The 24891-nt window shown below is 44.6% G+C and overlaps 1 protein-coding gene across 4 annotated transcripts in view; it reads left to right on the top strand.

Moving 5' to 3' along the window:
* The window catches only part of LOC145358477 (uncharacterized), a 104723-nt gene that overhangs the window by 65675 nt on the left and 14157 nt on the right, over positions 1-24891 (top strand). For all 4 annotated transcript variants that reach the window (XM_080212594.1, XM_080212584.1, XM_080212575.1 and 1 more), the window contains 3 exons: positions 8967-9038; positions 16699-16770; positions 24712-24786. In XM_080212594.1, coding sequence (XP_080068720.1) covers positions 8967-9038; positions 16699-16770; positions 24712-24786 — 219 coding nt within the window. The remainder of the gene's footprint in view (positions 1-8966; positions 9039-16698; positions 16771-24711; positions 24787-24891) is intronic.

Here is a 24891-nt window from a genome sequence, read left to right as displayed (position 1 = left end):
AAATTGTGCAGAGGGTGTGGAAAGTCTGCAGAGGGATCTGGATAGGCTGAGCGAGTGGGCGAGGACCTGGCAGATGGACCATAATGTTAGAAAGTGTGAGGTTATCCACTTTGGCAGAAATAATAGTAGGAGGGATTTCTATTTAAAGGGCAAAAAGCTGCAGCATGCTATGGTGCAGAGGGACCTGGGGGTCCTTGTGCATGAGTCGCAAAAACACAGTCTGCAAGTGCAGCAAGTGATCAAGAAGGTGAATGGGATGCTGGCCTTTATAGCGAAAGGGATAGAGTATAAAAGCAGGGAGGTCTTGCTGCAACTGTACAGGGTACTGGTGAGGCTGCAGCTGGAGTACTATGTGCAGTTTTGGTCACCGCACTTGCGCAAGGATATTTTGGCCTTGGAGGGAGTGCAGAGGAGGTTTACTAGGCTGATACCGGAGATGAGGGGGTTGGACTATGAAGAGAGACTAAATAGACTGGGTCTGTACTCGCTGGAGTTTAGAAGGATGAGGGGGGATCTTATAGAGACGTATAAGATAATGAAAGGGATGGATAGGGTAGAGATAGAGAGATTCTTCCCACTTAGGAAGGATAGCAGGACTAGAGGACACAGCCTCAAGATAAGGGGCGGGGGTGCAGTTTAGAACGGAGTTGAGGTGGAACTTCTTCACTCAAAGGGTGGTGAATCTCTGGAATTCTCTGCCCGTTGAAGCGGTGGAGGCTACCTCGCTAAATATATTTAAGTCTCGGGTAGATAGGTTTTTGACAGACAAGGGAATTAAAGGTTATGGGGAGAAAGCAAGAAAGTGGAACTGATCCACTTCAGATCAGCCATGATCTTACTGAATGGCGGGGCAGGCTCAAAGGGCTAGATGGCCTACTCCTGCTCCTATTTCTTATGTTCTTATGTTCTTATCTCATGGGTAAATGCAAGAAGGATGTTCCCAATTTGTTTTCTATTCATTTATGGATCATGGACATCGCTGAGAGGCCAACATTTATTGCCCATCCCAAGTTGCCCAAGGGCAGTTGAGAGTCCACCACATTGCTGTGGCTCTGGAGTCACATGTACGGCAGACCAGGTAAGGATGGTAGATTTCCTTCCCCAAAGGACATTAGTGAACTAGATGGTTTCATCATTCCAGATTCTAAATTCTTAATTCCAGATTTTTTTTATTGAATCTAAACCCTCCCATCTGCCATGCGGGATTCAAACCTGGGTCCCCAGAACATTAGCTGAGCTCTGGATTAATAATCTAGCGATAATACCACTAGGCCATGGTCTTCCCCCAGTGATGGGGGAGTTCAGAACCAGGATACAGGCCAGTCCTCCTGGGACTGAGATTAGGAGAAATTTCTTTACCTAAAGGGTAGTAAGCCAGTGAAATTCATTATCACAGAAAGCTGTTAAGGCCAAAACACTGCTTGCTTTCAAGAGCGAGTTGGTTACAGCTCTTGGTGTGTAGTGGATCAGGGGGGAATGGGGGGAAGGTGGGATCAGACTACTGAGTTGGATGATCAACTCTGATCATAATGAATGGTGGAGCAGGCTCAAAGGGCTGTATGGCCTACGTTTGCTTCTATTTTCTATGTTTCTATCTTTATCTTGGAATGGTCATCAAATGAGGCTTTGTGGATAGAGTTTAGGAATAACAAGAGGATAGTCATATTTCTGGGATTGTATTATAAGTCCCCCAAACAGTCAGCAGGCATAGAAGACCAGATATGTGGTCAATATACAGAGGTGCGTAAAAACAATAGTAATTGGGTAATTATATTAGGGGATTTCAATTTACCCAACATTAATTGGGATACATCGTGCAAAGCATTTGAACAGATTCTAGACACCATGTGCTGCCGATGGCTCTGCCTCCGAAAGGTGAACACTTGTGCCACCTTTTGCAGGACCTGGCATCTTGGGTCAGAGGGGAGGGGGCACTCACTCTTGTTGGCTGTCAAATTGACAGCTGCTCTGAACTTCTACGCAACTGGCTTCTTCCAGACCCCTAGCAGATATGTATATGGTATTTCCCAGTCAGCTGTGCACACCTGTGTCAAGCAGATCATGGAAGCCCTGCATGCCCGGGCTGGGCAGTACATCAAGTTTAACCTGGGCCAGGCCCAGCATGAAGCCTGGACTGCAGAGTCACAGCCATCCACGAAGATTTATCATCAGAAAGGGGTTCCACTTCCTGAACGTCCAACTGGTGTGTGCCCACAATATGAACATTATGCATGTTTGCGCAAAACACCCAGGCAGCGCGCGTGACAGCTTTATTCTGAGGAGCTCTGACAACCTTGAGGAGGAACCCAGGTTGCAGGAGTGGCTCGTGGGTGATATGGGTTATCCGCTTCGGACACGGCTGATGACACTTGTGACTGAGGCGAAGACCCGCTATAATGAGGCCCATGTAGCCACCCGTGCAAAAGTGGAGAGCTGCAAAGTGCTCCTCAAAATGCAATTCTGGTGCCTGGACTGCTCTGGCAGGGACCTATATGCAGAGCTCTGATCTCTTCCCACATTGTGGTGGTGTGTTGTGTCCTGCCATTGGTTGCCCAGAACCCAACCTCTGGCACCACAGAGAGATGACCTACTGGAGGAGGAGGAGGAGGAAGTGGAGGCTGACCAGCTGGGCGATGCTGGGGAGGAGGATGACCAGCAGGAGGAGGAGGAATAAGAAGAGGAGGAGTAAGAAGAGGAGGAGCATGCTGAGCAACACCATATAGGCACTGGAGGGCTGGCAGCTTGAATGAGACATGCGAAGGTGGCTAAGGAGGCCATGAGCACCAGGTGGTTCAGGTGGTAGGGGCCTGTGTCTGTGGGTTCCATCCCCTCCAAGTCCTCCTATCTCCGGCAATATCATTACACCGAAGTGGCGGGCCTGAGTACGCTGTGTTAGCGAGTTTCTGTGGTAGGCAGGAGGATGATAACAACTCGCTAAGTACCAATATGATGATGCCTGATGCAAACTAGTCTGACTCTTACCTGAGCTCTGCATGCACGCTGGCACCTGGCTGAACATCCGTACAGTGGGTAAGGGATCTGAAACCCCCATACAGGGCCCTGAGGTGGGCGAGGGGAGGGAATTGCTTGTGGGTTCTGGGGTGGCTGGGGTGGGGGAGTGGAGGGAATCGCTTGTGAGTTCTGGGGAATCAATGGCTTCATTTTCTCAGTGACACAGCCTTGAGTGGCCTTCCCAACTATCATCAACATGAAGCATTGCTCCAGCGATCATCAATGGAAGAGGATTCCTGTTCAAGACAAATTTGAAACAAATTAATCACGGGTGGGTGGTGGAGAACATTTAATGATGACAATAAAGGTGTTTAAATAATAAGTTCTAACATAAAAACGTGTGAACAGAAAACATTAAGGTACTTAAAGATATATCTCACCAGTGCAGTTCTTCACCTCTGCCATCTTAGTCCAACTACAACTTCCTAATCTTGCGTGGCCTATCACGACGTCTCAGTGACTTCTTAGAATGTACATTGGAGGTGGAAGGGGCCAGCTGCCTATCCGCATGGCAGGAGTCCTCTTGAGGTCCTGGATCTGGAGGGCGCTGGCCAGCTTCCAAGAGTCTGGGATGTTTCTGTGACACCCTCTTCATCCCACTGCCCCTGAGATGCCCCAGTGTCAGGAATGGGGGAGTTAGAAGATGCAGCCACAGCCACAGTCTCCTGGCTGGAAAGCACTGGCATGCTCCCGAGCCCTTCCTCCTCCCTTGGGTTCCTGTGGGTCCCTGGGTCACTCCATGGGATGGCAATGCTTCTGTAGGGAGCTCCAGATGTTGTCATCTGGCACTGCCAGCCCTGGAGGGCCACCTGCATCCTACCCATGATGGCCATCCCTCTGTGATGGCCACCTGAGTAAGAGGGCCACATGTCAATGGCTGCAGCGTGCCTTCTGAGACTGGACCACGCTTTGCAGCCCCTCAGCCATGACCCTCTGTGAATGGGTAATGTTCTCAAGGGCTGCTGCTATAGTCCACTGTGTCTCAGCATGTCTCACTGGGTTTCCTTCAAGCTGTCGAGGCTCTCAGCCATGGGATGCAGAATTTTGAGAATCCTGTTCAGTCCCTCAGCTGTGGCCTGCTATGACTTGGCCATCATTTGGAACCTGCCACTCATGGTGTGAATTCCCTGTCCCAGGCTTTAATATGTTGGGCACCACCCTGGGCCTGGGAACCAAGCAAAACAGGCAATGGCTGGGCCGTCTGAAAGCTTTGGGACTCCTCCCAACAGTCCCACAGTCAGCCAGTGTGGCCGTCAACCCCTCCTGCATTTCTTGGCTCTGTTGCTGCATCTCCAGCAGCTAAGGGAGAAGGGATCTCAGAGCATGTAGCCTGGGGCCAACTGAGTCCTCACCTCCGGCAGGCTCACAGGTACCAGAGGCCTCAGATGTTCCTTCCTCCACCCAACATACATCAGCGGAAGTTTGTGCTCACCAGAGAGTGATCCAGAAGCCTCACCACTAACTGGACTTACTGACATGTCAGTATCTGGGATGGTGAACTGTGAGGTGGAAGCTGACGCCAAAATGATGCACCCTCGGAGGTCTCTTCACCCATATCCTCTGAGGACTCATCCAAGCTGTCTGAGCAGGATGGGTGGAAGCCGCAGTGGGAGCCACAATGCTAGATGGCTCCAGGGCATCCAGATCTTTTCCTGCAACACAGGACACAAAGTTAAGTGCAACGGAGGGAGAGGAATCCAGCTGGCAACAAACATGATTCACATTTCTCCATTGTACATGGAATAAAGCACAAGAAGATTACATCACAAGAACAGGCCCTTTGGCCCTCCAAGCTTGTAGCAACTAGGCTGCCTATCTGAATGCCCTTCTATTCATATCCCTCTACTCCCACCTCATTCATGTAGTTGTAAAGATGCTCCTTAAAGATTACTCTCATATCTGTCTCCGTGACTTCTCCTGGCAGTGAGTTGCAGGCACCAACAACCTCTCTATGCATACTTGCCCTTTGCATCCAAAGCCTATGCCCCCTGTAAGTTGTCTCAAATTGAGTGGAGGATTGACAGGTGTTCACTTCTTGACTCCAGCCTGACCACACTGTTGCTACAGCCCGCATTTCCCCTTCCCTGGACAACTCCAGCACCTGCTTTTCAAAGGGGGTGAGGATCTGGAGGTCTGGCTCACCACCTCCTGTCTTCACCCTCCCTCTGGTGTTATGGTCGGTTTTCTCCTGTGGAGACAGAAGAAACCATGAAAGAAATGATGGCATGACTTCTGCAGAATATTAGGTCATGGCCCTTAGAGAGTAAGCGCAGTGCTACCTTTGTGGTTGGGGGTGTAGGGGTGGAGCGGTGGTAGTTGGAAGGAGGTGCTTGGGAGTCAGGGGCTGGAATTAAGCGGGGTGCTGGGGATGAGAGGATCTGGGAGCAATCTGGGGGAAGGTACTAGATGGGGTTAAGCACTTACCCTTGCTGCCCAGATGAGGTCATTGATCTTCTTGCGGCACTTTCCCAGTGAGATGGCACTAACTAAGGTGGCAACTGCCTCGTAGCCCGCATTGCCATTAGCCCCTTTGGGTCTGCAGCCTCCTGGGGAGAAGAGGGTGTCCTTTCTCGCCTCTGCTGCATCCAGCAGCCTTCTGAGGTTGCTCTCAGTAAATTGGAGCCTGGTCCTTTGCTCATTTTTTCCTGCACTGCCTGCCTATCCATCCTTGGGGCTTTTACGGAGCTGTCCTTTGATAGGGCAGATCAGCAGCAGGCAGTTTGACACTGCATTCCAGCAAGTTCCATGCAGTTTACTTGTTAACATTGAGGGGAAGGCAAGTGAGCACTTGCAGGAGAGTGCTGATGTAGAATGATGGTGGATCAGTGCCTCAATGATTGGGTAAAAAGTCTGACAACACCAGGTTTAAGTCCAACCGATTTATTTGATAGTAAACTCACTAGCTTTCGAGGTTTCCCTCTTCTTCAGGTGAATGGAGAGTTCTGGCCTCAGACAGAGCATATAAAGCACAGACAGTTAACTGACACAAACACAGACACTGACACAGACACAAACTGTGTCTGGCTGAGGCCAGAACTCTCCATTCACCTGAAGAAGAGAGAAACCTCGAAAGCTAGTGAGTTTACTATCAAGTAAATCGGTTGGATTTAAACCTGGTGTTGTCAGACTTTTTACTGTGTTTACCCCAGTCCAACGCTGGCATATCCACATCAATGATTGGGGACAGGAGAGAGAGAGAGGGAGATGTCATACAGCCATCGTAGTCAGGAGGAGATGGGGGCCTTGTGCAAGAATGTCCAGGGTGGGGGGGGGAGGGGAGTGGGAATCACTCTGCCTGAGATTGGTGGGGGAGAAGGGAGTCTGCTGCTACTCTGCCTGAGATCAATGTGGGTGGGCAGGGGGGAAGGATGGTCTACTGCCATTCTGCCTGAGATTGTGGGGCAGAAGGGGGGTCTGCTGCCAGTATGCCTGAGGTCAGTGTGGGGAAGGGTCCATGATTAGTCTGTGTGGTGGAGTTTGGGTGGATAAGGGGATCAATAATGTTGTGGGGGTGGGGCAATGTCCGTGGGGGCCAGTGGGAGGCACTATCCAACCCGAGAGGGATGTGGTAAGGTAGCAGCATTCCATAATTTTTTTGCACATGCACAGTTGGAGGCTCTAGTCGGAGCTGCAGGATTTTGGGTGCATTAAGCTGCACCTGCAGACTTGTGCAGTGTGATTCAGAATCGCTGATATTTTTTCAGGCAGAGTATGTAGGGAGGTGCCTCAGAACAGCTCTAAAGGTTGGATTTGAAACACTCCCAGTTTTAAGTCTGCTTAGTACTTGGAATCAAAATGGTAAAATAGAACCCTAAGAGTCTACAGAGGGATATAGACAGGTTAGGTGCATGTGCAAAAACTTGGCAGATGGAATATAATGTAGGAAAATGTGAAGTTGTGAGCTTTGTTAGGAAGAGTAAAGAAACTAAATATTTAAATAGAGAAAGATTGCAGAGGGAGTCCTAATGCGTAAATTACAATAAGCTAGGATACAAGTTCAGCAGGTAATTGGGAAGGCAAATTGAATTTTGGCCTTTATTTCAAAGAAAATGGAGTATAAAACTACAGAAATGTTGCTAAAACTATACAAGGCACTGGTTAGACCACACATGGAATATTGTGAGCAGTTTCGGTACCCTTATTTCAGTAACAAAATACTGGCATTTTGAGGTGGTCCAGAGAAGGTTTACTCAGTTGGTCGTAGCTGTGGTGGGATTCCTTATGGGGCGAAGTTGAGTAAGTTGGGCTTGTGTTCATTGCAGTTCAGAAGAATGAGAGGTGACCTTATTAAGATATTTGGATTCTCAGGGGGTAAGGTAGACGCTGAGAGGATGTTTCCTCTTGTGGGAGAGTCTAGGATCAGAGGGCACAATCTTAAAGAAAGGGGCCACCCATTCATGACGAAGATGAGGAGGAATTTCTTTTCCCGAAGGTAGTGAATTTGTGGAATTCTTTACCACAGAGAGTTGTTGAGACTGGTTCATTAAGTAAGCTCAAGGCTGAGATAGACAAAATTTTAATCAGTAAGGGAATCAAGGGTTATGGGGATTAGGCAAGAAAGTAGATTTGAGGATTATCAGATCAGCCATGATCTCATGAATGACAGAGCAGACTCGATAGGCTGAATGGCCTATTTCTGCTCCTGTATCTTATGGCGGATAAAACTGGAAGCTCAGCTAATCCATTAAAATTTTGTGGCAACATACATACACTCCATGGAAAAGTGTTCCATAAATCTACAAAGTGCACAAACAGGTACTTATTGAAAAAACATAATATGATGCAGACACATACATTGAATATGTGCTCTTTTTGCTGACCTCAGCCAGAGTATAGTCGAGGTTCTGCAATTGGTCATACCATCCTCAGTTATAAAGGGGACGATCAGTTAGTCTCCCCGCTTTCGACTGCTAGCCAGCAATGCATGCTGAAAAATGAGCACTTGTAGATGTTGGGTAAGGACAAAATCAGCTGGACTGATTGCCCTGCTGTCAGATAGGTTCACTCACCACTATTTTCATACACAAAGAATGACTACATAGCTGAAATATGAAATCAGATTCTCACAGGAGTTGATACTTTTAGGAGTTGGGAAGATAAAATTGACAAAAATAAAATTGACAAAAGTAGAATAGAATGCAAAAGGTGTTAAGGGGCTTACTTTTTTGCTTTGTGCTACAGTAAAAAAAAGTCTTACATTTGCTATCAATGGAAACTTATGCTTTCTGAGTGTGTGTACATATTATAGTTCTACATCCTGTCCCTGTAGACCGATATGGATTCAGCTCTGTGCATATATTTGTTCCCAGTCTGAGTCTTTGATTACCATAGGTCTGAAATTATTACCTATTTACTACAGGTCAGAAATTATTACATCTTGTATCTCTAGCCCAAAACCTTAAATCTATTTCTCTGGTCCTTATTACATTGGCTAATATTTTCTTTATCTGCTCTATCTAGTTTGTCATAATCTTGTACACCTCCATCGGCTCTTCCCTGAACCTCCTTGGGCTAACCCAAGCTTTCATTTTAGTTGTCTGATCTCACGAGTCACGTGTTGTAGTGCATGAACTACTCTCATTATTTTAGCACAAAATGATGCTTCTCATCTGAAATTGTTGTCTATATAGAAAATACAGGATCTTAAATTGAAGAATGGGGACAAGTTACCTATAATTCTTTTTTGTTATCCGATATATGTTAATGTGATATATTAAAACATTAAGGAAACAGAAATGAGGAAAGCATAAAATAATTGAAAACATAAACAGAACATACAAAGGAAAGCTACTACTATTTCAGACATTACATTAACATTTTACAAGTTTTTTTTAAACCACTGATTACATATCAGTCATTGGCAACCTGGCCTTCTTTTCCTGCTATATTTCTGACAATGAGTTTGTGCGTATATGTTATGGACTGAACTATACATTCTGTCTGTTTTCCACCAGGGATCTGAGCAATAATAATATACTAATTTTGGGTCCTGGTGCCTTTTCACAGCTATCAAGCTTACACTTTCTGTAAGTATTCTTTTTGATGGTTTTGTGTTGAAATTGTTAAAGCATAATGATATTGGCAAATCAAATGTAGCAGCATGATTTTAAGATTTGATAGTTGCTGAGTGTCTTTTTGAAATACATATATTTAACTGCATATTTAATTTGAGTTTCTGAAAGAGATGTATAACTCTTTGAAATTTATAACAACAGATAAAGAAACCCCAATATTGTATTTAACCTTATCTGTTTCAAAAACTGGCAAAATTAATTGGCAAGCATGATGAAAGATTAAAAATTTATCAATCTGAAATAATACCTTATGATTGGTGATTAGGGTAAGATCAAACATTTAAAAATGAAAAACAGCTTTTTATGGAGTCATTATGACACAGAAGGAGGCCATTTGACCTATTGAGTCTATGTCAGCCCCATTTTGTCACTCTTCCACTGCAAGTTTAGCCCTGCAAGTTTATTTCTTTCACACTCCTATCAATTGTTTTGTTTGAGATCATTGACGCCATCACTTCCACTACCCTTGTAGGCTGGAAGTTCCAGGTAATTAATCATTATTACCACCCTCTGCATAAAAAGTTCTTCCTCACATTTTGTATCTCTAGCCCATAACCTTAAACCTATCTCTCTGGTCCTTATTATATCAGCTAATATTTTCTTTGTCTGCTCTATCTAATTCGTCATTATCTTGTACACCTCCCTCAGCTCTTCCCTTAGCCTCCTTAGCTACAAGAACACATCTCTAACTTCTTCAACCTCATCATGTAACTAATTTCTGTCATTCCTAGAAAGAATCTGGTAAATCTCCATGCTCTCTTAGGGACCTTTAGATTCTTTCTAAATTGTGGTGATCAGGACTGCATTTAAACTCCAGTATAGCCTAATCAGAGTGTTGTGCAGGCCATGGGGGAATCAATAGATCTACCTGTGGGTTTCATGGAGCACAAGCTGCCTTATTGAGCAAGTTGAAGCTCGCCCAATGGGAAACGGCCAACAAATATTTTTAAGCATTTAAATCCTTCTTGGGATTAGTCAAGTATTATGGAAAATTTATCCTGAGCTTGGCTTCCATGCTGGCCCCTTTGCACACTCTGCTACAAAAGTACCAGTGCTGGTCATGAGAAGCTCCAAAAGCGGAGGCTTTTTCTCAAGTCAGATATCAGGTACTGTCATCTAACCTATTGGCCCATTTTGATCCAAATGACTTGTGACACTTTCCCTTACAGGATTGGTGCAGTGCTTTCACATTGTTGGAAAGATGGGATAGAAAAGTCCATCTCATGCCTCAAGGATCCTTTCACGTGCAGAGTGAAGAAGGTCCTTTCAAATTGAGAAGCAAGGGTTAGTGAAGACTTTGCCAATGTCAACAAGGTAAATCAAAGCTTGGATCCAAGAAGACCCAATCTTATCCAAAATAAAGCACATGATCCTGTAATGGAGATTCCAAGGAGAAATGAAACACTACCTCATTAAGAAAGCTAAACTTAGTGTTGAGGACAGGGTCATTCTTTGGGGATCCCAAGTAATTGTTCCATCTCCAAGACGAAGTGCAATATTAATAGAACTACTCGACTTCAGGAAGCATAGTGGAGAACATGCTCCTGTCTACATCAATGGGGACGAAGTAGAAATGATCGAAAGCTTCAAGTTTTTAGGTGTCCAGATCATCAAGAAACCTGTCCTGGTCCCCCCATGCCGATGGCATAGACCATAGTTAAGAAAGTCCACCAACACCTCTACTTTCTCAGAAGACTAAGGAAATTTGGCATTTCAGCTACAATTCTCACAAACTTTTACAGATGCACCATAGAAAGCATTCTTTCTGGTTGTATCACAGCTCGGTATTTGCCCAAGACTGCAAGAAACTACAAAGGATCGTGAATGTAGCCCAATCCATCATGCAAACCTACCTCCCATCAACTGACTCTGTCTACACTTCCCGCTGCCTCGGAAAAGCAGCCAGCATAATCAAGGACCTCACGGACCCTGGACATTCTCTCTTCCATCTTCTCCCATCAGGAAAAAGATACAGAAGTCTGAGGTCATATACCAACCAATTCAAGAAAAGCTTCTTCTCTGCTGTCATCAGACTTTTGAATGGACCTGCCTCACATTAAGTTGATCTTTCTCTACACCCTAGCAATGACTGTAACACTATCTGCATTCTCTCGTTTCCTTCTCCATGAATGTTATGCTTTGTCTGTATGGCGCATAAGAAACAATACTTTTCGCTATATGCTAATACATGTGACAATAATAAATCAAATCAAATCAAATCAAAATATTGGTCACCCAGAAGAAGCAAAAATGAAGATGTTGGCTAGGAGTTGCATCTGTCTTGACTCTGACATTACACACTTGGTGAAGCCCTGTAACCTGTGCCAGGAAAACCAAAATCTCCTGTCTTCAGCCTCCCCACACAAATGGGTGTGTGTACATGTGAACTTTGCAGGTCATTTTATGGGTTCAATGCTTTTAATCATGGTGGATGCACACTCCAAATGGTTGGAAGTGCACCACATAGGCTCCACGACTTCTCAGGTTACGATTTAAAAATTATGGCAAAGCTTCAGCACGCATGGAATATCAGAAATCTTGATTTCTGACAATGGTGCAACTTTGACTAGGGTGATTTCCAGAACTTTGTGTCCTTCAATGGTATCCAGTGTGTCCAAATTGCACCTTATCACCAGTCATCAAATGAACTGGTACAAACCTTCACAAATGGTATGAAGAAACAACCAACAGTATCCACGGAGACCAAAGTGGCATGATTTCTGTTTGATTACAGGACCACCCACACACCACAACAGGTTTGTCTCCACCAGATGTTGATGTTAATGGGATGACAGGCTTTGTATCCAATTGAGCCTACTATTCCAAAACTTGGTGGGGGAGGGTGGAGTTAGAATCATAGAATCTCGACAGTGCAGGAGAAGGCTATTCAGCCCATTGAGACTGCACTAACAATAATCCAGGCCCTATCTCCATAACCCCACATATTTACTCTGCTAATCTCCCTGATACAAAGGGGCAATGTAGCATGGCCAAACAACCTAACCTGTACCATCTTTAGACTGTGAGAGGAAACCGGAACACCCAGAGGCAACTCACGCAGACGTGGGGAGACTGTGTAAACTCCACACGGACAGTAAAATGAGACCGAAATATAACCCAAGTCTCTGGCGTTGTGAAGCAGCAGTGCTGATCACTGTGCCACCATGCCACCCTATGTTTCAACAGGAAAACCGAAAAAGATTCTGCAAGGACAGAAAGAACTTTTACAATGGGTGATGTGGTCCATGTAAGGAATTTCAGGGATGGTCCCAGTTGGGTCCCTGGGATCGTTACTTACTAAGCTAAGGAAAAGACCTCCTTGCAGTGAGGGCTGCTGGGAAAGACATGTACCTAAAGGTAGGAAGGAGGTTTTGGTGACTATGGGAGCCATGGAGGTTCATCAATAGGATGGAAGCTATGGAAGCCATGGAGGTTCACCTGTGGGTTTTATGGAGCATGAACTGCCTTATTGAGTGAGCGGAGGGCCACCCAATGGGAAGCAATCTCTAGGGGTTTTTAAGCCTGTTATTTCCCTTGGACTGTTGTTGTAGGCCCCAAGGCGAAGACTACCCTGACTGTAAGCCATGGCAATGGCTCTTTCCTTTGATGCATAGTAAAGGGCGTTGGTGATGGAAACTCTTGTTTGGCTGAATTACTGCACAGAGCTTTATAAAAGTTCAGCGTAATTTCCCTGCTTTTAAACTCAAAATTTCTATGAAGCTGAAGATTCAATATGCTTTGTAAATTATCCTCTCACGATGACCTGCCACCTTCAAAGATCGATGCACGTGAAATGAACATCAGCTCCTTCTGCTTCTGCATGTTCTTCAGAATTGTTAAGTGTATCAAGCTACAATCAGTTTACATTGCTTTTTCCTTCCCCTTCTACCAAAATGCATCATCTGACACATCTCTGCATTAAATGCCATCTGCCATTCTGCTAGCCTATGTCATGTTGCAGTTATTCTCAGTGTCTGGAATTCCTCCAAGTTTGGTATCATTGACAAATTTTGAAACTTTACTTTGTATTTGTAACATCTGTGCTGTCTTCCAAGCATAGATCTTTGGGGAGGACCATTTTATTGTCTGAAAAACAACTATTTAAACTGTATCACCACTCGCTGTTTTCTGTCCTTTCGTCATGTTATAAATGCAAGGTGACATTACCCCTCCTACTCCATAGACCTCAATGATGTTAATTTGGCACTTTGTCAAATGCTTTCTGAAAATCCATGTGGACAATACATGGTTTAGACAGGGTCCAAACATCGTTTGGTTTCATCAAACTTGTCCATCAGTTCATCAGAAGTTCAATTAGAATAATCAAACATGACCTGCCTTTTACAAATCTATGCTAGCTAACCTTGATTCACTCATCCTTTACCGTGTATCTTAATTTTCTTCCTGGGCAGTATTCCATTACCAGATTTTGTGTGTGATTTTAGTTTGCAAGGGAAAGGGGCTTGCTGATTGTGGCCTTAAGGACAGATCACAGAAGAGGTATCTAGCACTAGAAATTGAAGGGTTCAGTCAAGAGTTTGCTTCTCTTTTGTGACCCATGAAATCCATGAAACCCTTAGTTGGGTTGAAGATAACCAATTACCATTAGAGTAAAATTGTTTTCAACATCTCTTTATTTCTCACTTGCTGTTCATTTAATGTTCACAGGGCAGCACGGTGGCACAGTGGTCAACACTGCTGCCTCACAGGGCTGTCTGTGTGCAGTCCGCAAGTTCTCCCCGTGTCTGCATGGGTTTCCTCTGGGTGCTCCGGTTTCCTCACACGGTCGAAAGATATGCTGGTTAGATGCATCGGCTATGCTAAATTCTACCTCCATGTACCTGAACAGGCGTCGGAGTGTGGCGACTAGGGGATTTTCACAATAACTTAATTGCAGTGCTAATGTAAACCAATTTGTGATGCTAACAAATAAACTTTAAAAACCATGGCTGGGATTTTCAAGCTGGTAAAATCATGCGAGAGCTGAGAAATCAGGATCACGCCCGATTTCTCAGCTCTCATGATCTTACGAGGTCAGTCTTGCCTGAAATGGGTGAAAGGCTGAATAAATTATTCAACTTTATTGTAATGTTAATTGAAATGGCATTAGCGAGCCCATTGCTCAATTGTCTGGGCTCGCTTGTGTTTATGGCCTTGCTGGGAGAGGCTTTCTCCTGCGAGGAAAGCACCTGCTCCCCATGAATGGGTAACAGTCGTGCTGGCCTTGCTGGTAGAACTGGAGACCATTGAGGCTCCTCTGGGAGGCTGAGGACGAGGGGGAGTTCTTCAGCTTGTCTGCAGCAGCAGGGACCTCTCTGTTTGTCAGACCTCTGCTGCTTCTATTGTGCATGTGCAGAATCAGAGGTCAAAAGCTGTCTTTGGCAAATTAAGCCCAGCCCACTGCCTATAGCAGCTAGAAATGGTGCAGACCATTTTGTCATGCAATTATGTGCACAAGATTGGCTGTGAAAATTCACCCAAAAAATGGACCAGCATCTCTCCCATTTTCACGCTAGCTGGTCACTTAGAATCATTCTTGTAAAATTCTGCTCCATTTGTCTCATTGTCAGATAGAGCCAGTGTAATCTGTCAAATATTTAAGCCAGTTGATCTATTAAACTGATTTTCTTTTAAAACTGGACATGCTAAAATTGAAACTGAAGCAGATGGGGGAACAATATCATCCAGTTAACATCTGTGAAGGGAAAACAGAAGTTAAGGTTTTGAGTGGTCAGAGTGTGAAACTGAAAGGAAGAAAAATATAGAGGAACAGGGAGTTGGAAAACAATTATTGCTGCAGTCATGAGAAGGAGAACATCGCCTGCAAACTGCACTGAATTAATACACATCTGAAAAACCAGTGGGAAATTTTATGCATTTTTAAACTATATCATATCAATTTCAACACTCTCCTGTAATTAAGCTCCCAACTATTCCAGCAAATTTCTGTGCATCAAGTCCTCAACCAAAAATGTTATGATTATGAACAAATGTGATTATGAACAAATGTGATTATGAACACATCATGAGAAATGTAATAAAATCGACAATTATATTTTGGCTGGTGCTCAAGACTTGAGACTCATAAAGACCATATGCAGTAAGATTACTTCCGTTATAGACCCTCACTGCATATGTCTGGATTATTTACTGATGGAAATCAGCTATTTGAAGTTCAAGCATGATAAACTTGAAAGAATATAGCAAGCACTAGAAGCGAAACAGGCAGAAAGTGAAAAGAATGTAGAGTCAAATGATCCCTCATAGGGACATCAAGTGATGCATCAATCGCAAAGCCATGTGATGCCATTAAAACCACACATTGTGGCACACTGGGCCACATTTCATAGACATTGAGTCTATGATATGACTAATAGTAGTGACCAATTGTTTTCATCCCAGAGATAAGCAATCTATCAATCCACCAGAGTCAACCAGGAGGCCAGCGATCCTCCATTGACCCCCAGAGGAGGCGCCGATGGAAGATGCACCCTCGGCACACCCTCACTCAGCACCAAGTACCAGCACAGATATAGGCACATCGCTGGGCAATAGCACATCGGCTCAGTTTGTAGCGTACAGGAGTGAGGGCACATCACACTCGCTTGAGCTGGTGGTGGAGACAGGGAGTGCCTTGGACACCATGGAGGGACTGCTAGAGACCAGGACCCTGCTGATTCCAAGACAGATGAAGAGCCGCTGGAGTCATCAATTAGGTGCCAAATGCAGAATGTCCAGCAGGATGTGCGGGAGATTTGATGGAGATCCTTGAGGGTCTGCGTGCCATGGTCTCTACAGTGAAGGAGTCCTTGTGGATCATGAGCGCTACATTGACCCTGAGTTATGAGCACACAGCCTCATCCAGAAAGCAGGGGGACCAAGATGTGGTGTTGCACAAAAGGACAGAGTTGGAAGAAGGAATCTGGGAGGTTAGAATGAGGCCAACCTATAGAGGAATTTGAACAGGAGGATGAGAATTTTAAAATTGCAACATTATCGGACCACAAGCTAAGGTAGATCAGCAAGCAAGGGGATGGTGGATGAAAGGGACATACCACTATGTGACCACCCATCTTCCAGCCAGCTTGTTTTTTTCTTCCTAGCATCTTCATCATCTTTTCATCCTTTCTCACATTATGTCCATTCCCTTTTGTATTCTGGCTGTCGTCTTCCTTCAGTTTCTCCATTCACATCCCTGTCAGAATTTGCCTCTGTCAGAATTCATGGAGGCACTCCTTGAGTTCCCTCACCCTGAGTTCACATTGTTTTTGTTCTTCCCTGATCCTTCTCCTTCGGTCTTACCTAGAACATATTTGCAAAAGCTAAATGTCAGAGCAGGATTCCAAATGCGTTGGTGACATTTACAAGTGATCAATAAAGGGATAGAATTCAATGGAAAATTGCAAAATTGAAGTGTGTAAAGGTGATACAGAGTAAGTCATTTAAATCAATTTTAAATAACTTTATTAATGTTAAATCAATGCCTTTAATGAATTATTTTTAAGTAAATTTATTTTTTAGTGGAAGTAGTGTTTAAACTTTGAATGTGGAGCATGTTATTCCATGAAGTTACACATTTTTGAATTATTTTGCAATTTATGCTCTCTTTTAGGAATATAAGTGATAATTATTTAAGCTTGATAGGTGACGGTGCTTTTGATCATCTGTCTTCTATAATCTATTTGTAAGTATATTTCTGACATTATTAAAATTAAAATAATTAACTGTTAATTTTTTTAAATCTGCATTTCTATGTACTTGTTTGAATTACCTTTTAAGCTTTTATACATTTTTGCTTCATTACTATCCTGTTAACTCTTTTGGTTAATATAGTCTTGAATATTTAAATTTAAAGTTCTCTCTGTGGTTTAGGAGATAAATGCACCGATACTCAATGCTGTGGTACTGAAACATGTAGAGCAGAAAGGTCCCATATTTGATCAATGGCCTGGGCTCAGTTAGCTGATCATGATTGAGATCCGAAGTACAAAAGGATATAGTTAGCTTTAACCCTCCTGAGCTCAAGATGCAAAATAAAACAAAATTTCTGCTATTGGCTATCAAGTGGTGATGATGTGGAAAATATAGAAACCTGGTGAGGGCCAAATGGATTCCAAACATAATGGGTAGATTTTACTCTTATATTTTGGCATTGTGACATAGCAGGTGATAAAAGCAGTACTGGCTGCTTTATCACTGAGAAGGGAAAGAAAAGTGAAGGGGAGGTTCACATGATGTAATGCTGGTGGGGCGGGCGGCTTAGCTTTTTAAAGATTGGGGCACCGTTTTTAAAGGGCGTACTGATACAAATAAAATCAAAAATAGAGGCCCCTCTCCCTGAATATGCCCCCCTCCCCACAACAAGTTCCCCTCACAGAACTCACCTCTACACAACACTCCCCTGACACTGACCAGGCAGAATTATCAGGGATAGACGTCTAATGATTAGATGTTCAATTATTGTATTGGGGTTCCTGCCATTGAGTGTTGGGCTTCCTGTTACATCACAGGTGAGGGAGCAGGGGGAGCCCTCTTTATGTTGGCATGAAATGCAATCTCTGGCAAGAACTTGCTCTCCTATCACCGATCCCACCTGACAAAAACTGGAGTAGAAAATCCCACCCGGTTTTCCAAAGTTGGAACAGTTTTCTGATATGTAGGAAGAATAGTTAATAAGCCTGGTACAGACATGTGGACAGGAGAGCAGAGTGCTGTGTTGAAGTGGCAAATGACAGGATGGTCTGGGTCCTGCTTGCAGACAGACCAAAGGTGTTCAGCAAAGTTTGGTCTCTCTGATGCAGAATAGTCTGCACTGGGAGCAGCAAATGCAATAAACGTGTTGAAGGAGGTGCATGTGAAGTACTGCTTCACGTGAAGGCGATATTTAGGACCTGGGATGGTGAGGAGGGAGGAGGAAAAAGGACAGATGTTGCACCTTCTACAATCGCATGGGAAGGTGCTATAGACACGGATAACGTGTTAGGTGTGATGGAGGAGTGAACCAGGGTGTCCTGAAGAAAATGATCCCTGCGGAATGCTGATGGGGGAGTGAAGGGAAGATGTGTTGAATAGTGGCATCATGCTGGAGTTGGCAGAAATGGTGAAGGTGGTCTTGGAAGCTGGTGGGGTGAAAAGTGAGGACAAGGGACCTATCCTGGTTCTGGGAGGGTGGGAAGGGGGTGAGAGCAGAGGATTGGGGGGGGATTGGTCAGAAGTGGTCGAGAGCCCTGTCAACACTGTGGGTGGAAAGCCACAATTGAGGAGGAAGGAAGACATATCGGCAGTGCTAATTTGGAAAGTGGCATCATCAGAACAGATGCGATGGAGGCAAAGGAGCTGGGAGAATGGGATGCAGTCCTTACAGGGGTGTGGGGAGCTGTAGTCAAGATAGCTGTGGGATTCGGTGGGCTTGTAATGGATACTAGTGGACAGTTTATCACCAGAAATCGAGACAGAGAGGTCAAGGAAGGGAAGAGAAGTGTCAGAATTGGACCTGATGAAGTGATTGAGGAGTGGAAATTGGAAGCAAAATTGATAAATGTTTCCAGATCCAAACAAGGGCATTATAGCAGCACCAAAATAGTTGTCAGTGTACCGATAAAAGATTTGTAGGAGGGGGTCGGAGTAGGACTGTAACAGGGAATGCTCCACATAACCCATAAAGAGACAGGCATAACTGGGATCCTTGCAGGTGCCCATTGCCACACCTTTTATTTGGAGGAAGTGAGAAGAGTTAAAGGAAAAGTGTTAAGTGAGAGAACCAGTTTAAGCAGATGGAGGAGAGTGGTGATTTGATTGGAGTTAATTTATTATTGTCACATGTATTTGTATACTGTGAAAAGTATGATGCACCACATAAAGCATTCTTTCTAGTTATATCACAGCTTGGTGTGGTTCCTGCTTTGCCCAAATCCACCAGGAACTACAAAAGATCGTGAATGTAGCCCAATCCATTACACAAACCAACCTCCCATCCATTGACTTTGTCTACACTTCCCACTGCCTCGGCAAAGCAGCCAGCATAATTAAGGACCCCATGCACCTTCTTCCATCGGGAAAAGAATACAAAAGTCTGAGGTCACGTACCAACTGATTCCAAAACAACTTCTTCTCTGCTGCCGTCAGACTTTTGAATGGACTTACCTTGCATTAAGTTGATCTTTCTCTACACTCTAGCTATGACTGTAACACTACATTCTGCATTGTCTTGTTTCCTCCTCTACTCCTTTCTGGAGTAAGGGGAAATATGAAGACATCAGGCAGAAAATTGGACGAGTAAACTGGAAGGAGGTGTTCTTGGGGAAAAGTACTGAAGGAAGGTGGCGGATTTTCAAGGAATGTTTGTCTGAATCTCTGCTCGACACGTTCTGATGAGACAGGGAGGTTTTGGTAGGTCGCAGGAACCGTGGTGCACGAAGGTTGTGATGAATCTAGTCAGGAAGAAAAGAAAGGTGTACAAAAGGTTCAGAGAGCTAAGAGATGTTAAGGATCTAGAGGAGCATACGGGTAGTAGGAAGGAGCTTAAAAAGGAAATTAGGAGAGCCAGAAGGAGTCATGAGAAGGCCTTGGTGGGTAAGATTAAGGAGAACCCCAAGGTGTTCTACAAATATGTGAAGAGTAAAAGGATGAGAAGTGAAGGGATAGGTGAAGGGGGAAAAGTCTGTGTGGAATCAGAAGAAATGGCAGAGGTGCTTACTGAGTACTTTGCCTCCGTATTCATGATGGAAAATAATCTGGGAGGTTGTACTGCAGGTTTGCAGCAGCATGAAAAGATTGAGTATGTGGACATTAAGAAAGAGGATGTGTTGGAACTTTTAAATTCTATCAAGATAGATAAGTTGCCGGGACCGGATGGGATGTACCCCTGGTTACTGTGGGAGGCCAGGGAAGAGATTGCAGAGCCCCTGGCGATGATGTTTGCGTCGTCGATGGAGTTGGGAGAGGTTCTGGAGGATTGGAGGATTGTGGATGTGCTTCCTATTTTCAAGAAAGGGAACAGGGATAGCCTGGGAAATTACCGACCGGTGAGTCTGACCTCAGTGGTTGGTAAGTTGATGGAGAGGATATGAGGGACAGGATTTGTGAGCATGTAGAGAAGTTTAGTATGATCAGAAATAGTCAGCACGGCGTTGTCAAGGGCAGGTCGTGCCTTACGAGCCTAGTTGAGTTCTTTGAAAATGTGACTGAACACATTGATGAAGGAAGAGCGGTGGATGTGGTTTACATGGACTTCAGCAAGGTGTTTGATAACGTCCCTCATGCAAGACTTCTTGAAAAGGTTAGAGGGCATGGGATCCAAGGGGCTGTTGCCTTGTGGATCCAGAACTGGCTTGCCTGCAAAACGCAGAGAGTGGTTGTGGATGGATCTTTTTTTGCATGGAGGTCGGTCACCAGTGGAGTGCCCCAGGGATCTGTTCTAGGACCCTTGCTGTTTGTCATTGTCATAAATGACCTGGATGAGGAAGTGGAGGGATGGGTTAGTAAGTTTGCCGACGACACGAAGGTTGGTGGTGTTGTGGATAGTCTGGAGGGATGTCAGAAGTTGCGGCGAGACATAGATAGGATGCAAGACTGGGCGGAGAAGTGGCAGATGGACTGCAATGCAGATAAATGTTTAGTGGTCCATTTTGGCAGGTCCAATGGGATGAAGGAGTACAATATCAAGGGTAGGACTCTTAGCAGTGTTGAGGAGCAGAAGGACCTTGGGGTCTGGGTCCATAGGACTCTTAAATCAGCCTCGCAGGTGGAGGATGTGGTCAAGAAGGCGTATGGTGTGCTAGCCTTTATTAATCGAGGGATTGAGTTTAGGAGTCAGGAGGTAATGCTGCAACTTTATAAGACCCTTGTCAGACCCCACTTGGAGTACTGTGCGCAGTTCTGGTCACCTCACTACAGAAAGGATGTGGAAGCTATTGAGAGGGTGCAGAGGAGATTTACAAGGATGTTGCCTGGATTGGGAGGCATGCCTTATGCGAATAGGTTGAGGGAGCTAGGTCACTTCTCCCTGGAGAGACGAAGGTTGAGAGGCAACCTGATAGAGGTTTATAAAATGTTGAGAGGTATAGATAGGGTGGATTCTCAGAGGCTATTTCCCAGGGCTGAAATGGTCGCTACGAGAGATCACAGGTTTAAGGTGCTGGGGAGCCGGTACAGAGGAGATGTCAGGGGTAAGCTTTTCACTCAGAGGGTGGTGAGTGAGTGGAATCGGCTGCTGTCGGTGGTAGTAGAGGTGAACTCGCTGGGGCCTTTTAAGAGACTTCTGGATGAGTACATGGGATTTAATGGGATTGAGAGTTACAGAAAGGCCTGGTAGGTATGGTTATGATCAGCGCAATTTGTGGGCCGAAGGGCCTGTTTGTGCTGTAGTGCTCTATGTTCTATCTTCTATGAACAGTATGCTTTGTCTGTATATCACAAGAAACAATACTTTTCACTGTATGTTAATACATGTGATAAGAATAAATCAAATCAAAGTATTGTTTCTTGTGTACTGTGCAGACAAAGCATATTATAGTACGTCTGGGGTAGGTGGGGTCTATGATTATGCTGGCTGCTTTTCTGAGGCGGTGGGAAGTGTAGGCAGTGTCAGTGATTGGCAGTGTCAGAGCTAGGGAGAACATCCTTCAAGGACTACCCATGGTAATGGTATACTTAGATGACATCTTCATCATGGGGGCTTCAGTATAGGAACACCTGGCCAACTTAGAAGAAGTCATGCAGAGATTTTCCAGAGCAGGTGTTCATTTGAAGAGGGAGAAATGTGGTTTCCAAGCAGCCTGAGTAACCTATTTACGTTACCAAGTAGATGGCAAAGGGTTATATCCAGTAGAGGATAAGGTAAAAGCCATCATAGGAGCACCGATTCCAAGGAACACCATAGAGTTAAACCTCTTCCTGGGGTTAGTCACATTATGGAAAATTTATCCTGAATTTGACTTCTATGCACACCCTATTATGAAAATACCAAAGATGGTCCTGTTACTGTCATCTAATTTACTGGCCAATTTTGACCCTAAGAAAGAATTTGTATTAACTTTTGATGCTTCACCTGTGGGGTTGGTGCAATGCTATCACATTGCTAGAAAGATGGGATGGAAACGGCCATCGTGTATGCCTCCAGGACACTTTCAGATACAAGATATTCTCAAATTGAGAAGAAAGGTTAGTGGAGACCTTGCCAGTGTCAGCAAGGCAAATCAAAGGCTAGATCCAAAAAGACCTAACCTTATCCAAAATAAGGCACATGATCCTATATGGGGATGCCATGATCAAACCTCTGCAGAAATGAAATGTTATCTGATTTAAAAAGCAGCACTTAGCATTGAGGACAGGATCATTCTTTGGGGGTCCAACATTAAAGGAACTGCATAGTAGCCACTGAGGAGTATCAAAAATGAAGATGCTGGCAAGGAGTTACATCTGGTGGCCTGGTCTTGACTCTGACATCACAGATTTGGTGAAACAATGTGATCTGTGCCAGGAAAACCAAACTTTCCCACCCTCAGTCTCCCTACACACATAGGAGTGATCTGGCAGGCCATAAGTGTGTGTACATGTGATCTTTGCAGGTCACTTCATGAGTTCAATGTTTCTACTCATGGTGGACGCCATTCCAAATGGTTGGAGGGTGTACCACGGGTTCCATGACTTCTCAGGCTACAATTGAGAAATTACGGCAAAGTTTCAGCACACATGGAATATTGTAAGCCCTGGTTTCTGATGATGGTGTGGCCTTCACTCGCGGTGATTTCAGAACTTTGTGCCCTGCAGCGGTATCCAAAGTGTCTGAACTGCACTTTGTCACCCATTGTCAAATGGACAGGCAGAATGGGTGATTCAAACCTTCAAAAATGGTATGAGGAAACAATCGATGGCACCCATGGAGATCAAACTAGCATGATTTCTATTTGATTACAAGACTACACTGCACATCACAACAGATGTGGCCCCTGCAGAGCTGTTAATGCAATGAAGACTTTGTACCCAACTGAGTTTACTCTTCTCAAATTTGGAACGGAGGGTGAAGTTCCAACAGGAAAACCAAATATAAACTTTGATTCTGATTCCCTGAGGCCCTAGGATTATTATGGAGAAAACAGGACCAGTGTCTTACAAAGTCACAGTTCTGGGTAAAACCTAAAGAAGTATTTGGATCATCTCAGAACCAGGGTGTCCTTGCCTGAGCCACCCCAGCCACCCACCATAGAGATTAACTGCTGTCAGTTCCAGCCCTCAGCTCAAAGCTGACCCCAAGTTGGCCTCTCCAGATAGTGAAGGTTCAGATTTGAAATGGAGGCTGAAGAAATGGGCCTCCAGTTGAAGTGAAAACTGGAGGAACCTGCTTTGGTTAACTTGTGATTCTCCCTCTTCGGTTTACACTGCTTGAACCATCGTCACCTTCGATCAACCTCTGACCCTGTGCCAAGTGATGGAAGGGACCTCCTCGCAATGGGGGTGCTAGGAGAGATGCAGACCTAAGGGGAGAGGGATGTTATGGTGATTATGAAGGCCATGGCGGATCACCATTAGATCTACCTATGGGCTTCATGGAGCATGAGCTGTCTTATTGAGTGACAGAGTTTCACCCAATAGGAAGCAGTCAGCAGGGGTTTTTAAGCCTGTAACTTTACCTGGACTGATGTTATTGGTCCCAAGGTGAGGAATACCTGACGGGAGCGGCTCTTTCCTTTGGTGCACAATAGAGGGTGTTGGTGAAGGGAAACTTGAGTTAGACTGAATTGCTACATCAACGTTTGCTCTTGTCTGTAGATTCTACATTGCATACAAAATCTGAATAAGTGGAAACAATTTAGCAATTAGAAAAAGAGGGAATATGGAAAATTATAATGTGTATACATATACAGATCTGCGTAAAAGCATACATTTATACAAAATTAAAGGAACAAATACAGTAGATTTTCCTCAAGCTGCTTATATTGTATTTAAAATTAATCATTTATTTGAAAATATAATGTCAATTGAATATAAAAGTAGGGAGGTCTTGCTGCGGCTGTATAGGGCATTGGTGAGGCCGCAGCTGGAGTACTGTGTGCAGTTTTGGGCGCCGTACTTACGCAAGGATATTTTGGCCTTGGAGGGAGTGCAGAGGAGGTTTACTAGGCTGATGCCGGAGTTGAGAGGGTTGAGCTATGAGGAGAGGCTGAATAAACTAGGCTTGTACTCGTTAGAGTTTAGAAGAATGAGGGGAGATCTCATTGAGACGTATAAGATGATGAGTGGGATGGATAGGATAGAGGTGGAGAGACTCTTCCTGCTCAGAAAGGACAGTAGGACTAGGGGGCACAGCCTCAAGATAAAGGGGGGGCGGTTTAGGATGGAGTTGAGGAAGAACTTCTTCACTTGAAGGGTGGTGAATCTCTGGAATTCTCTGCCTGTTGAAGTGGTGGAGGCTACCTCGCTAAATATTTTTAAGAAGAGGGTTGATGGGTTTTTGATAAGAGAGGGGATTAAGGGTTATGGGGAGAGGGTGGGAAGGTGGAACTGAGCCACGACAGATCAGCCATGATCTTATTGAATGGCGGGGCAGGCTCGAAGGGCCAGTTGGCCTACTCCTGCTCCTACTTCTTATGTTCTTATGTTCTTATGTTCAACTGTTAATTTTTAGGGACCTTCGTGCAACTTCCATTTCTCTTGACATTCTCAAAGGTATTTTAGAGAGTACAATAAATATCGTCAACCTGTAAGTATACCCATTGTCAGGAATTATTATCAGGATTTTTTCTTACTGTGTTGAGCTATAATGGGGGCAATTTTACCATTTTTATTCAAACTGCGGGGGGAATGT

Source organism: Carcharhinus amblyrhynchos, chromosome 2, assembly GCF_965287045.1.
Source record: "Carcharhinus amblyrhynchos chromosome 2, sCarAmb.v2.hapA, whole genome shotgun sequence".
NCBI lineage: Eukaryota > Metazoa > Chordata > Chondrichthyes > Carcharhiniformes > Carcharhinidae > Carcharhinus > Carcharhinus amblyrhynchos.
Note: the sequence above shows the minus strand (reverse complement) of the source record. Positions and strands in the feature narration are given on the sequence as shown.